Consider the following 13,470-nt stretch of genomic DNA (forward strand, 5'->3'; position numbering starts at 1 on the left):
ATGGATGAAAGTAACCATGATATGGTTAACATGTTAACACAACAAATAGGAACCGTCATTAACCCCTTAATTCAAAATACAAATGACAGTTACCAAATGTTAACAAATCAAATAAGTCGAATTGCTGACTTTTTTGGGGCACCACCCATACAGCAACCACCAATTCGACAGATCCAAATACAGGCGCCTGTCCAAGAGATACAGATGCCTAACAATCCAGGGATGCAAATGGCTCAAGCACCACAACCATTGGCTCGCATAGAGCCACCAGCCCAACAGGTCGAACCAAACCCTGGTATAGTATTGGTAAATAGAAACCAAAATGCTGATGAAGTAATAGGGAATGTTCAACAAAACCGTTTCGATAGGCAGAATAACTTGGCCCAAATGATCGAAACAATTCTAGTACAGAATGGTTTGAACTTGGGCTTACACAGGCCCAATTTTGTGTCTCCATTGTCTGAATATGTGTTACAGACGGAATTACCAAGGGGTGTGAAAATCCCTAAGTTTACTAAGTTTGCAGGAGAGACAAATGAGTCCACTGTCGAACACATTGCTAGATATTTGGTCGAGGCAGGGGACTTGGCTAATAATGAAAATTTAAGAATGAAATATTTCCCTAATTCTTTAACTAAAAATGCTTTCACATGGTTTACAACTCTTCCTCCTCATTCCATACATAATTGGAACCAATTGGAGAGGATTTTCCATGAGCAATTCTATATGGGACAGTCTAAGATAAGCCTTAAAGAATTAGCCAGCGTTCGACGTAAGGCACCTGAATCAATTGATGATTATTTGAACAGATTCAGGCTCTTAAAGGCAAGGTGTTTCACCCAAGTCCCTGAACATGAATTAGTCGAAATGGCTGCTGGTGGCCTAGACTATTCGATTAGAAAGAAATTAGATACCCAGTATTTAAGAGATATGGCTCAATTGGCTGATAGAGTTCGACAACTCGAACGATTGAAGGCTGAAAAGGCTAGAAATTCTAAGTTCCACAAGAGGGAAAAGGTTGCATATGTCGAAACCAATGACAGTGACCAGGAGTTCGATATTATTTATGAAGATATCGAGGACAATGAGGTCGATTTAGCAGAATTAAAACCTGGACCTCCTTATGTTTGTAAACTCCTTAGACCTTCCAATGGAAAAAACCCTGTTGAACCTAAAAATGATAAATTTGCGTCTAAAACTTATACATTTGACATAACTAAATGTGATGAAATATTTGATTTGTTAGTCACAGATGGCCAAATTGTTGTTCCTAAGGGCTTGAAAGTACCCCCAATCGAACAACAGAAGAAAAGGGGTTATTGTAAATTTCATAATTTCCTTGGCCATAAAACCTCACGTTGTGTTCTTTTCAGGGATTTGGTTCAAAAGGCTCTCGACGAAGGGAGGCTCAAATTTGGTGAGAAACCAAAGGTTGTTCAGGCAAATGCTGAAATATCCAAAGCTGCTGAAACTCTCTATGCAGAACCCCAAGAAATAATGATGGTCGAAACAATGGAGTTGTCTCAGGTGCAAGTTCAGGGCATATCTGAAGAGGATTACAACGAACAAATGAAGGTTGTGTATCCTCAGGCTGAGGAGGATTTAATTGATTTCTTGAACAGATGCAAACTCGAAAACAAGAATGTGATGCTCTGCCCTCGCTGCAGTGCAGTATGTGATAGGGAGGCTACTGAGGGCCTCAAAAAATACCAAGTTGTTAACAAGGGGGCAATGCAGAACCAACGTTTCGATAAAGGCAAAAGAGTTATGGTGCAGTCGAACACTAATCAGAAGTCTGGTCGAAGGAATACTTTCGCTCCTCCTGGTTCAGTTTCGGTCGAAAAATGGATGCACCAGGGACTCATAAGGATCAACAAAGGGGCCATGGAAGTAGGTGGTTCGAGTGGAACGAAGCAAATTGGCCCACAGGAGGCTAATAGATACTCTTATAGGAATAATTACAAAGGAAAGAATCCTATGACGAGGACCCAATGGCGTAGGTTCCAGCGTCAGAAGAAATTGGCCCAACAGAATCTGCAAACGGGCCAGTATAAAGAAGTATCTAGGAGGCCAGTAAAAGAGAGACTCCTGCCTCCAGTGGATGAAGATAAGATGGAGGATGAGGATTTACTGGATTCTGAACCAGACTTTGATGTCATTTGTGTGGTATCTATCTTGCCATCTGAATATGATGTCCAGTCTGAAGTTACTGAGATCGAAAGTGAGTTCGATCATTTTGATATGGCTGACCCAAAGCCAGTATGTTACTATGTTATGAATAATGGCTGTGTGGAAGAACAATTAGCTTATTTCGAAAAGCCAGATTTTCAGATGAAAAGTCATCTCAAACCTCTTTTCATCAGAGCAAAAGTTGAGAATATTGGAATCAACAAAGTGCTCATAGATGGAGGAGCGGCTGTTAACTTAATGCCTCGATCTATGCTCCACAAGATCGGGAAACATGACACTGATCTATCTGCCCACAACATTGTGCTTTCGAATTATGAGGGTAAAACTGGCTATTCTTTGGGAGCCATTCAAGTAGATGTTGCTGTAGGCAGTATAGTTCGACCAACTTTATTCCTGGTGATACAGTCTAAGGCTAATTTTAACTTGCTATTAGGAAGGGAATGGATTCATGGAGTTGGGGCTGTGCCATCTACCCTCCACCAGAAACTCATTATCTGGAGGGAGGATGGGATTGTTGAAAATATAGAGGCAGATCAAAGCTTCTATAAGTCAGAGGTTGATAATGTTACTGCACGAACCTTTGACAAAAAGTTGGCTAACATAGCACCTTGTGGTGACAAGGAGGCTGTTGTCGAATCAAGTGACAATGTTATCCACTCTGTCAAACTCCATCCTACCTATGGGTTTATATGGGAGAGGGAGGAAATTGATGCTGTTCCCTCTGAAGATGGAGTCATTCCACCAACTGGGTGGAATATATATGAAGATTAATATGACTGAGGCCACTGCATGGGCCAGAATTACGGCTTATATGGCCGAAAATAGACTAAATACGACCTTTGAGGCTGAATCTCAACAAAATATGGCAGTTGAAGCCAAGATCGAAGAACATGAAAACAAAGAAACAAAGGATCGAAGACTTGATTGTATTTATGATGATGAGCCGCTGGGTTTTGAGAAAAATCCCATAAGTGAGGTGCCAAAGATGCAGGCTCAAGATCCTTTGGAGGAAATCGACATTGGAGATGGCTCGATAAAAAGGCCAACCTATATCAGTGCCAATATCACCTCAAGTCTAAAAGAAAAACTGGTGCTTCTTCTTAGAGAATTTAAAGACTGTTTTGCTTGGGATTACCACGAAATGCCTGGGTTAAGCAGAGAAATGGTCGAAATGAAATTACCGATTAAGGAGGGAAAAAGACCAGTAAAACAACTACCAAGAAGATTCGCACCAGAAATCATGTCCAAAATTAAGGAAGAGATCGAAAGGCTGCTGAGGTGTAAATTCATCAGATCTGCCAGATATGTCGAATGGTTAGCAAATATAGTCCCTGTCATTAAAAAGAATGGAACTCTTAGAGTATGCATAGATTTTAGGGATTTAAATAATGCTACACCTAAAGATGAATATGCTATGCCAGTAGCGGAAATGTTGGTAGATTCGGCAGCTGGCTTCGAATTTTTAAGCATGTTAGATGGTTATTCTGGTTATAACCAAATATTTATTGCTGAAAGTGATGTGTCGAAAACAGCATTTCGATGCCCTGGTGCTTTAGGCACTTATGAATGGGTGGTTATGCCCTTTGGGTTGAAAAATGCTGGGGCCACTTATCAAAGGGCCATGAATTCCATGTTTCATGATTTTATTGACACATTTATGCAAATTTATATTGATGATATAATCATCAAATCCTCCTCAGAAGATAGCCATTTGGATTATCTTAGGCAATCTTTCGAACGAATGAGGAAACATGGATTAAAAATGAATCCATTAAAGTGTGCTTTTTGTGTGCGTGCAGGAGATTTCCTTGGTTTTGTGGTGCATAAAAAAGGCATTGAGATAAATCAAAATAAGACAAAGGCTATTCTTGAGACGAAGCCTCCTTCGACCAAAAAACAGCTTCAGTCTTTGCTAGGAAAAATCAACTTCTTGAGGCGATTCATTTCGAATCTAAGTGGCAAAGCTCAAATTTTTTCGCCATTACTTCGACTTAAGAAAGATGAACCATTCAAATGGAATGAAGAGCATCAAAAGGCTTTCGATGAAATTAAAGAATATCTGATCAAGCCTCCTGTGTTAATGCCTCCTAGTCGAAACAAGACTATGAAGTTGTATATTGCTGCGTCTGACAAGACCATTGGTAGCATGTTGGCTCAGGAAGATGATGATGGCATAGAACATGCAATTTATTATCTTAGTCGTGTATTAAATGATGCAGAAACTAGATATACTGCCATAGAAAAACTTTGTCTTTGTCTGTATTTCTCTTGTGCAAAACTTAAGCAATATATAAAGCCTGTTGATGTTTATGTGTATTCTCATTATGATATTATTAAGCACATGTTGTCAAAACCTATTTTACACAGTAGAATTGGAAAATGGGCTTTAGCATTAACAGAATATTCTTTAACGTACAAGCCTTTGAAATCTGTTAAGGGTCAAATTGTGGCAGATTTTATTGTAGATCACTCAGTGATCGAGATGCCGCAAGACTATGTCGATACAGAGCCTTGGATTTTGTATTTCGATGGATCGAAACACAAACATGGAACTGGAATTGGAGTTTTAATAATATCCCCCAATAAAGTTCCAACTAAGTTCAAATATAAAATTAAAGGGCTTTGTTCTAATAATGAGGCTGAGTATGAAGCTCTAATTACAGGCCTTGAAATTTTAATTAGCCTGGGGGCAAGAAATGTTAACATAAGGGGTGATTCAGAATTAGTATTGAAGCAATTAACACAAGAATACAAATGTGTTAATGAACACTTAGCAAAATATTTTGTTATGGCGAGTTCTCTTCTGAATCATTTCGATTACATTAACATTGAGCATATACCGCGACAAGAAAACCAAGAAGCAAATGATTTAGCCCAAATAGCTTCAGGGTACAAAATGTCGAAGGAAAAATTAACTCAGTTGATCGAAATAAAAGATAAACTGGTGATACCAGAGCCATTAAGTACTAAATTGTCAATGCCAAAACTTGTGGGGGCAATTACACCACAAAGTAATGAAGATGATGATCTCCAGGGAAAAATTCAAATTTTGGCCATTGACAATATGTTAGATAATGATTGGAGAAAGTCCATTGTTGAATATTTGGAAAATCCAATAGGTAATGTGGCTCGAAAGATCAAATATAGGGCTTTAAATTACGTGATTGTGGGAAATGATTTGTTTAAAAAGACTGCAGAAGGAGTGTTGTTAAAATGTCTAAGTGAATCAGAAGCATACTTGGCAGTTTCCCATGTTCACAGTGGGGCTTGTGGATCACATCAAGCAGGCCATAAAATGAAATGGCTTTTATTTCGACAAGGTTTGTATTGGCCTTCGATGTTAAAAGACTGTATAGAATTTGCTAAAGGCTGTCAGGAATGCCAAAAGCATGCAGGGATACAGCATGTACCTGCTAGTGAGTTACACTCCATAATCAAACCTTGGCCTTTCAGAGGATGGGCTTTGGACTTAATTGGTGAAATCAAGCCTGCTTCTTCTAAGAACCAGCGTTATATCATAGTTGGTGTCGATTACTTTACAAAATGGATCGAAGCAGTCCCTTTGCCAAATGTTGATCAGGAAGCGGTAATTAGTTTCATTCAAAATTATATTATTTATAGGTTTGGTATTCCCGAAACAATTACCACTGATCAAGGTTCAGTTTTTACTGGACGAAAAATGAAAGAATTTGCCCAAAAAACTGGCTTTCGATTATTAACCTCAACACCATATTACGCGCAAGCAAATGGTCAGGTCGAAGCAGCCAATAAGATTGTAATTAACTTGATTAAAAAACACATTGCCCAAAAGCCAAGAAATTGGAATAAAACGTTAGATCAAGTTTTATGGGCATGTAGAAATTCTCCTAAGGAATCAACTAATACTACCCCATTTCGACTGACTTATGGGCACGATGTTGTACTTCCGGTCGAAATACATTTGCAATCAGCCAGGGTACAAAAACAAATGGACATTCCAATCGACCATTATTGGAAAATGATGTCAGATGAGTTAGTTGATTTAGATGAGGAGAGATTAAGAGCATTAGAAGTTTTGACTAAACAAAAAGAAAGAGTTGCTAAAGCTTATAATAAGAAAGTGAAGTCAAAAACTTTTAATGTTGGAGATTTAGTTTGGAAGGTTATCCTGCCCATAGATAGTAAGGATCGAGCCTTGGGCAAATGGTCCCCAAATTGGGAAGGACCGTTTAAAATAATTCAGATCTATTCGAATGGTGCTTATGAGTTAGAGGAGCTAACCCCTCAGAAACGTACTTTGAGCATAAATGGTAAGTATTTGAAAAAATATAAACCAACACTGCTCGAAGTTAAAATAAGCATAGAATAAGAGAAATACGGGAAACATAAAAATGGCGATAACAGTAAATTGCCACGAAAGGGCATGTGTCAATATTACATCGAAAAGTAGAATCGAAATACAGAATTCGAAATAAAGAAATCATAAGTTCTACTAAGTCATGACCAAATCCTCATACAGCTTTTTCAAGGTGGTCAGCTCCTTAGTTAAGACCTGGTCAGCACTCTTCATAACCCTTGCCTCATCTGCTACAGCTTGAGATGCGCTAAAGGCTTTCAGGCCTTCCCTCCCTTTTTCAGCAACCAGTTTCTGAATCGAGTTAGCGGCCTTCTCCTGGAGTTCTTTGCGTTTGGCCTGCTCTGTTACAATTTTCTGCCTTAGATCATCAACCTGAGACAGCAAATTCGTAATAGTTGCCTCCCAGGAGGAGATGTTATCATCACAGGCTTTGATCTCAGAAGATCCTTCTTTCGCCTCTTTGGTGAGACGTTCGACTTCATGTTGAGCAGTTCGGGCTTTCTCGAGCAGAAGGATATGTGCCTGTTTCTGGGCATCCAGTCTGGCGTCATTTTCGCGTTTTTTCTGCACAGTACTTGCAAATTGGTCAATGATGGCCTCGATTTGGATAACTTTGCCTAGAATCTCATCAGAGGTAAGGGGGTTGTGCAATTTCTTCAAAAAGTTCAGGTGCCCAAAGGCAGCAGAAGGGTTCTCTTCAATGGATTTAAGCACATCTTCCCGTGCGTATTCCATGGATAACTTCAAGAGCAGAGAATCTTGGCGTACTGAAGAGTTTATTTCGGCATCAGATGAGGACGAAGCACCAGGAATTTTTTCACTTGAGGTGTTGGCTTGACTTGTGTTCAGCAGGAGTCGAAGGGCTGCAGCAGGGTCTTCGTCTTGCATTTGAATGAATGTATCTTCTGCGATCCCTATGCTAGCGGAAAGCTTAGATGTTGAAGACGCCGGGTAAATGTCCGAACCCCCAGCTTCAGCCTCTTTTATGGCCTCTTCATCGGAAAAGTTTTCTTCGGATGAACTTTGCTGACTCGATCCATGAGGACTGCTGGATCCAATGCCTTGACCTTCACCCTGTTCCTCAACATTCACTGTATCCGTCTCAGGAGCGGGAGATGTTCGAGCATGTGAGGGTATTTCTTCTACAGAAACATTTTGTTGTACCTGATTCGAATTATCATGGAAAAAGGTTAACAAATAGTTTCGTATAAGCTATGATTTAAAACACATTAAGAGGATGATACCTCGACGGCAGGTTGTTCTTGTAGTGAGTCCGGTTGATCGACAGGGTTGCCCATCTCAGCAATAGAAGGAGTAGCCTCTACTTCAGTGCCGTCAATATCGGTCGAAGGTGGTTGGACGTCAACAGGTTGATTGTCACCTTGTTCTTTTGAAGGCTTGGTCTTTTTCTTTTTCTTCTTGATTGGCTCACCACCCTCAACAGCCACAGAAGGTTCAGGCTCGACCTGCTTCACTTTCTTTTTCTTCTTAGGCATTTGAGCCTGGGAATTGCCTGCCTCTGTTTGTTCAGTAGACTTGGTCGAAGTCGCAGGTAACTTTCTTTTTCTTATAAGAGGTCTTTCCTCTTCTTCCTGCATTACGAGGGTAAAGAATTGTCAGAATATAGACTTGAAAGAAAGCTATAATATTGACATTAGAAATAAAACTTGCATCTTTCTCTTCGTCTAATTCGACGACCGCATGCTTCGAGCGTTTTGAAGTCGTGGTAGTATCAATGCTATCATCTTTCTTTTGACTCTGAAAAGTAAAGAAATATGAGGCAAGACGTTAAGGGTAAAAGATAAGTTCAGAAGAGTTACCTTTTCTTCTTGTTTCCCTTCTTGGATCTTCACCCCAGTGGGTTTCTTGGGTCTCACATCAGCTCGAGACGTTTCAGCACTTTTCTTCGTCATGATTGTTTTGCCTGAAAGTAAGAATATTAGAAAAGGCAAAAATACATATCAATTTAGAAAGTCAAAAAGTAATTTAATACCTCGAGCTTGAAGGTTTGAGCGGATATTCTCGACCGTTGGTTGTGTAAAACCACTCTCAAGTCTGGAGATCATGATAGTAGTGTCTCCAACTGAACGGGTCGAATAATATTTCTCCCACCAGGTAACAAACCCCATGGTGCAGAAGTGGGAATGGTTGAACTCAAAAGGATGCAGGTTATAGTTTTCATCAAGAGAAATCTTCAAAAACTTCTTGAAAGTCTTTTCCGAGAGATTGGCCCCTCTTATGACGTCTCGAGGATCTTCGAACAAGCTTTTAGGACGGATTTGCGAGAGGCCAAATTGTCTTGAAACTAAATTAGGCTGGTATCCAACCAAGCCTAAATAGTTCGATTGAACACCTGTACGACAAGACAGGATCTGTGGATTCAAGTAAAATGACCATATTTCGTTCACTTCTTCTTCATTGTCCGGGTCGACAGCAGGAAAATAGTCAGTGAACCAAGCCGGGCCAACCTCTCGACTAATGAATGGAGCATGTTGGGGAAGAAACTTGTCAAAGCTCAGAAAAATCCTCATGTACTTTAGGAACAACTTTTGTGAGTTTTGATCTAAGGTCTTGGGTGTTAATCGAAGTGCTCTCTGGCCTTCGATCGAGCGATTTGCAACTTCTTCAGCATAATCTGGTGGGATTATTAATCCCATTTCTTGTTCGAAAGTGGCATTAAGCCACAACTGAAGAAGCCACATAGGTCCAGACACTAAGAAGGAAGACCCATCCTTCGATTTCTTCAGATCATCGCATGCCTCACCAAGCGATTCGTATAGTACTGCTAACAAGAGGCGTCCAAATCCAAAGTTCTGACCTTCATGAATTTGTAATGCCATTGGAATAAATCTTTTGGCTACTTGCAAGGATTTTGTGCAAAAGACATAGTGAGATAGCCACAGGGTTAAGAAGGCTACGTGCTCTTCATCAGAGACTTCCTCTTCGACCGGTCCTTTGTGTTCAGCTATATATTTGGAAAAGGTGTTCTCCTTATATACTAGCTTGATATTATCACTAGATTTAGTGGGGTCATAAGTTTCTCCGTTAGGCCTAAGGCCTGTGAGGGCGGCTACGTCTAAGAGAGTGGGGGTCATCATACCACATTTAAACTGAAAGGTGTTGGTGGAAGACTCGAAAAAGTGCATAGCTGCTATCAGCATTTCTGGTCGATATTCAGGACCAGATCGAGAAAATTGTATCAGATCAAAGATGCCATATGTCTTCCAGAAATCCTCATACGCTTGTTCGACTCGATCAAGCCAAGGTAGGTAATCCCTATGGGCTATTGACGGGGCGGACCGAAAGAGTTTGTGGGGTTTGCTTAAACAATTAAAGTTGTAAGGCTCACTATCAAAAATCCTAGGTTCGCAAGTTGGGTAGCAGGGAAATACCTTGTTCATTTTACTCGAAAGTGATGCTTGGTCTGGCAGGGGTCCACCGAAAGCGTAAACTGTTCTTTCTACTGCGAAAGGGATCATCACCTCCGATTCCCAGGTTTCTGTATGTTCGGCGTCACCATGTGGTTCTGGAACCACCTTCTCTCCATCAGTCCTGACTGTAAAATGGTGCCATTTCCCAGCAAACGGAACTGCTTGTCCTTGCGACATTATGAGATTTCTGAAAAGGGATGGTTTTCTCGCGAAGGGTTTGGTAGTTGTTGGAATCAGTGAGTAAGAGTTTGGATTCACGAAGAACAGTGGCGAAGTTCGGAAATGCGGTGAGGTTGGTGATAAAAGGAATGACGAGTATCTGGAAATAAGAAAGTTTCGCCGGAAATAATGGAAGCAAAGAAGAAGAAAAGGTTTCGGAAGCAAAGAAGAAGAAAAGGTTTCGGAAGCAAAGAAGAAGAAAGGTTTTGGAAGAAGCTGAAGGGGTTTTTCTGGAAGTTCTGGCGCTATTTATAAAGTTTCACTTTAAAAAGGAAAAAAAAAATCAATGGTCAAAAATCAATCACATCAGATTTCCCTTCCGACTCCCTAGCGTGACACGTGTCCCCACTCTGCCTAGAAAGGGGGAATTAATGATGGGTAGTGGGAGATCGAGGCGACGGTTACCAGTAAAAGTGCCATCATGTCGCCGTTTCAGGAAAACTGGTAGAAGAAGAGAAAAAACGTCAACTTCTCATCTTCCTTCGATCTCGAATCGAAGTAGACATTTTTTGGGGGCAATTTGTTAGCCCATATTTTTGATGAGCTAAAAATATGCTCTAAATACGAATTTTGCCAGATTCTGTTCGAATCGAAGGGAAAGAAGAGTCTATTGAAAGGGATTCACAGGTTCAAGGAAATATTTACTAAGTATAAGGCTAAGACAAGAAAGAGGGTTTCGAATCATTGGGCGAATCGAGCTGGCGTATGGTCGAGTCGAAGTCGAGGCAGCAAGATTTCTGGACTTAGCGCAATTCCTGACAAAACTTCACAAAATCAGTTCGACTTCGAGCAATGTGGATAACCATTCTAAGGAGCAGTTATGTGCATGCAAGGTGTACGTAGCAGGACACTTGGCATTAGGATAGTGTTCGACCGTTAGGGCAGTTTATTTTCGAATGTCTATATATAGCAGTTTTTTAGTCGGATTTGGGGGTCGCAAATCATTTATACAAATCCTCATATACTCAAAGTACCCAGCGCAGAGAGAAACGAGTACGCAAGGAGAATGTATGTTTGTGAACCATTTTAAGTTTCTGTAAACTTTACATTTTGAATGCAATGCATTTTTCATTTCACTTTAGAATTCCTGTCTTTTAAATGGTTCATTCGATCGAATGAACTCGTTGATCCTTTAAATTCTGCAATTTACCTTTCCCTTGTCAGTTTACTTCCAGCATTTCGATTCTTTCAATGAACTCGTTGCAATGATGAACATTCAAAGCTTTACATCTAAAGCGAACACACAATTGACATGCTCCTGAGATTCACTAGTCGATCTCGCAAGCAACTCGATTAGACTAGCGATTGTTTACCACATTTCAGCGTAAACAGCATTATTTTGCATTCGAAAATTATCACGCATTCTAATTTCTAATTTTTTTTTCTTTTTGATCAGCTATGAAAAAATCCATTTTGAATAGAAGTGAAGATTAGGTCAATGATCAAGAATAAGATGATCAGAGAACCAAGACTAGAATTTCAAGAAAAAGAAAGGCATCTTCAAAAACCAAGTCAAAAAAGGTATTTACCATATAATTCCTTTATAAAACTCAACTATCTTAGCATAACCTTTTCTTTCATGGGTTGTTTCAACCAAATGGGGTCGAAAGTAGAAAAGTAAGTCAACTTTCGAGCATTATTTCTCTAATTTTTTTATTTCAATAATTAACTTATCACACCTTGGAAGGTCATTGATATTCCATCACCAAAAAAGGATTCGAAAGGAAAAGATAAAACAATGAAAGATAGACCCCCGAAACATGTCCTAGTAGTTAAATAAAATTAATGGCGTCTGTAATTGCTTCTGGAAAGGTTGAAGTAAGAATACAAAACTTTCTTCTAGTGTCAATTTCATGCAATACAAATTCTAACCCAAACAATTTTAGGTCGCTAAGCAAATGAATCCACGAAATGAAGATAGTACATCTTCTAATAGTGACAGTGGTTTGGATCGAATTCTTGAGCAGAGCACTTCAAAACCCAAAAAGAAACCAAAGGTAATTTGATTGAAAATCTCTCTTCATTTTGTTCTTTTAAATATAATCACTTTCAAATATGAGAATTCAAAACATGATCAAGTCGTTCCATTTAGAGTATATCATACCAGATCTAGAAGCATTTTGGTTAAGGGTTTTGTAACATTTGAACCATTAGATGCATCAAGTTGAGTCTCATGAGATAAACATTGGTTATCACACTTGCAGGATTTAGATGGTGAAGACCTATCCTTCGACTTTGAAGAAAGTTAATCTAGATTCCAAAAGTTTTGTAAGTATCAAATTCTTCATTTATCTCTGTTGCATTAAACACATTCCAAATCTAACATTATATTTTTAGGATGATGAAACTAAGAATCATACTCCTTAAGTGAACTTAACCTTAGAAAAGATTGATCAAATCGAACCAAGTAAAAAGAGAGAAAAATTCCTGAAGTTTCTCCAATTGATGAGATCATATCATTTTGCTAACTGACTAACTTGTGACCCTATACATTTCAATTTTCGGCTAGGGCCAAATGCTTTGAAAGTTATTCCATTTTTTACCACTAGAACCACTTTGAAAGAAAAATCTACCCAAAGTCAGAGTGAATCTTCACTTGAAAAAGTTAAAGAAATTATAGATTTTTTTGAAGAGGATATGAGGCTCCCAGGAGAAAAAGTTTACAACAAAGATCAAGTGGTCAACCAACCTACTGCTCCAATTGAGAAAACCATTGTTGGACAGCTTGAAGCCATGCAAGTTGATCCCTCTCCTCCTAAAGTTAATGCACTAGAAATCGAACAATAAAATGTGGTTTCTGACCATGTTCAACCAGTTGAACAAAATGTCATTGTACCTTTGACAAAGAAAAAAATCCTCCATTTTTTAAGTTGAGGGAGAAAAAGAAATTTCCCAACATAGAAACTTAGTAGATAGTTTTGAAGAAAGTGATATTTCGAATCAGATGATGAGGATTACCCAATAAGTTTGTGGTCGATTTCGCACAACCTTCCTCTGAGATGATCGAGATCTCAAGTCTATTTTTTTCCCTCGATGTTCGAAAACAAATCAGAGAAATTTTTGCTGAATTTGATAAATATGAAGACATAATACCTGAACCTGACAAAGAAACCTTAGATGCTTTTAACTCGATCTTCACCAATGGACACACATCTTACAAAAAGTTTCTAGTGATTGAGTAGGTCTTACAACTGTGGAGGCAAACACTAAGAGCGAAAGAGGAAAGCTCGAACATAATCATATTGCAAGACATGATTTAAATTGAGTATGTGCTTTACAAATCATTGATTTGAG

General features: G+C 39.2%; 1 protein-coding gene across 1 annotated transcript; it reads left to right on the forward strand.

The window, feature by feature from the left end:
* LOC106795271 (uncharacterized) lies at positions 1-2,961 on the forward strand. Its single transcript, XM_014764672.3, has 2 exons — positions 1-830; positions 927-2,961. Exons 1-2 carry the CDS (start codon positions 1-3, stop codon positions 2,959-2,961), a joined length of 2,865 nt encoding a protein of 954 aa, XP_014620158.1.
* The last annotated feature ends 10,509 nt before the right edge of the window (positions 2,962-13,470 follow it).

This window comes from Glycine max, chromosome 12, assembly GCF_000004515.6.
Source record: "Glycine max cultivar Williams 82 chromosome 12, Glycine_max_v4.0, whole genome shotgun sequence".
Classification (NCBI taxonomy): Eukaryota; Viridiplantae; Streptophyta; class Magnoliopsida; order Fabales; family Fabaceae; genus Glycine; species Glycine max.

Excerpts from the sequence above, each read along its gene's own strand:
- LOC106795271 (XM_014764672.3), top strand. The coding sequence starts at position 1 with ATGGATGAAAGTAACCATGATATGGTTAACATGTTAACACAACAAATA. Across the intron at positions 831-926 it reads TTCAGGCTCTTAAAGGCAAG|AGATATGGCTCAATTGGCTG; the intron begins GTGTTTCACCCA and ends CCAGTATTTAAG.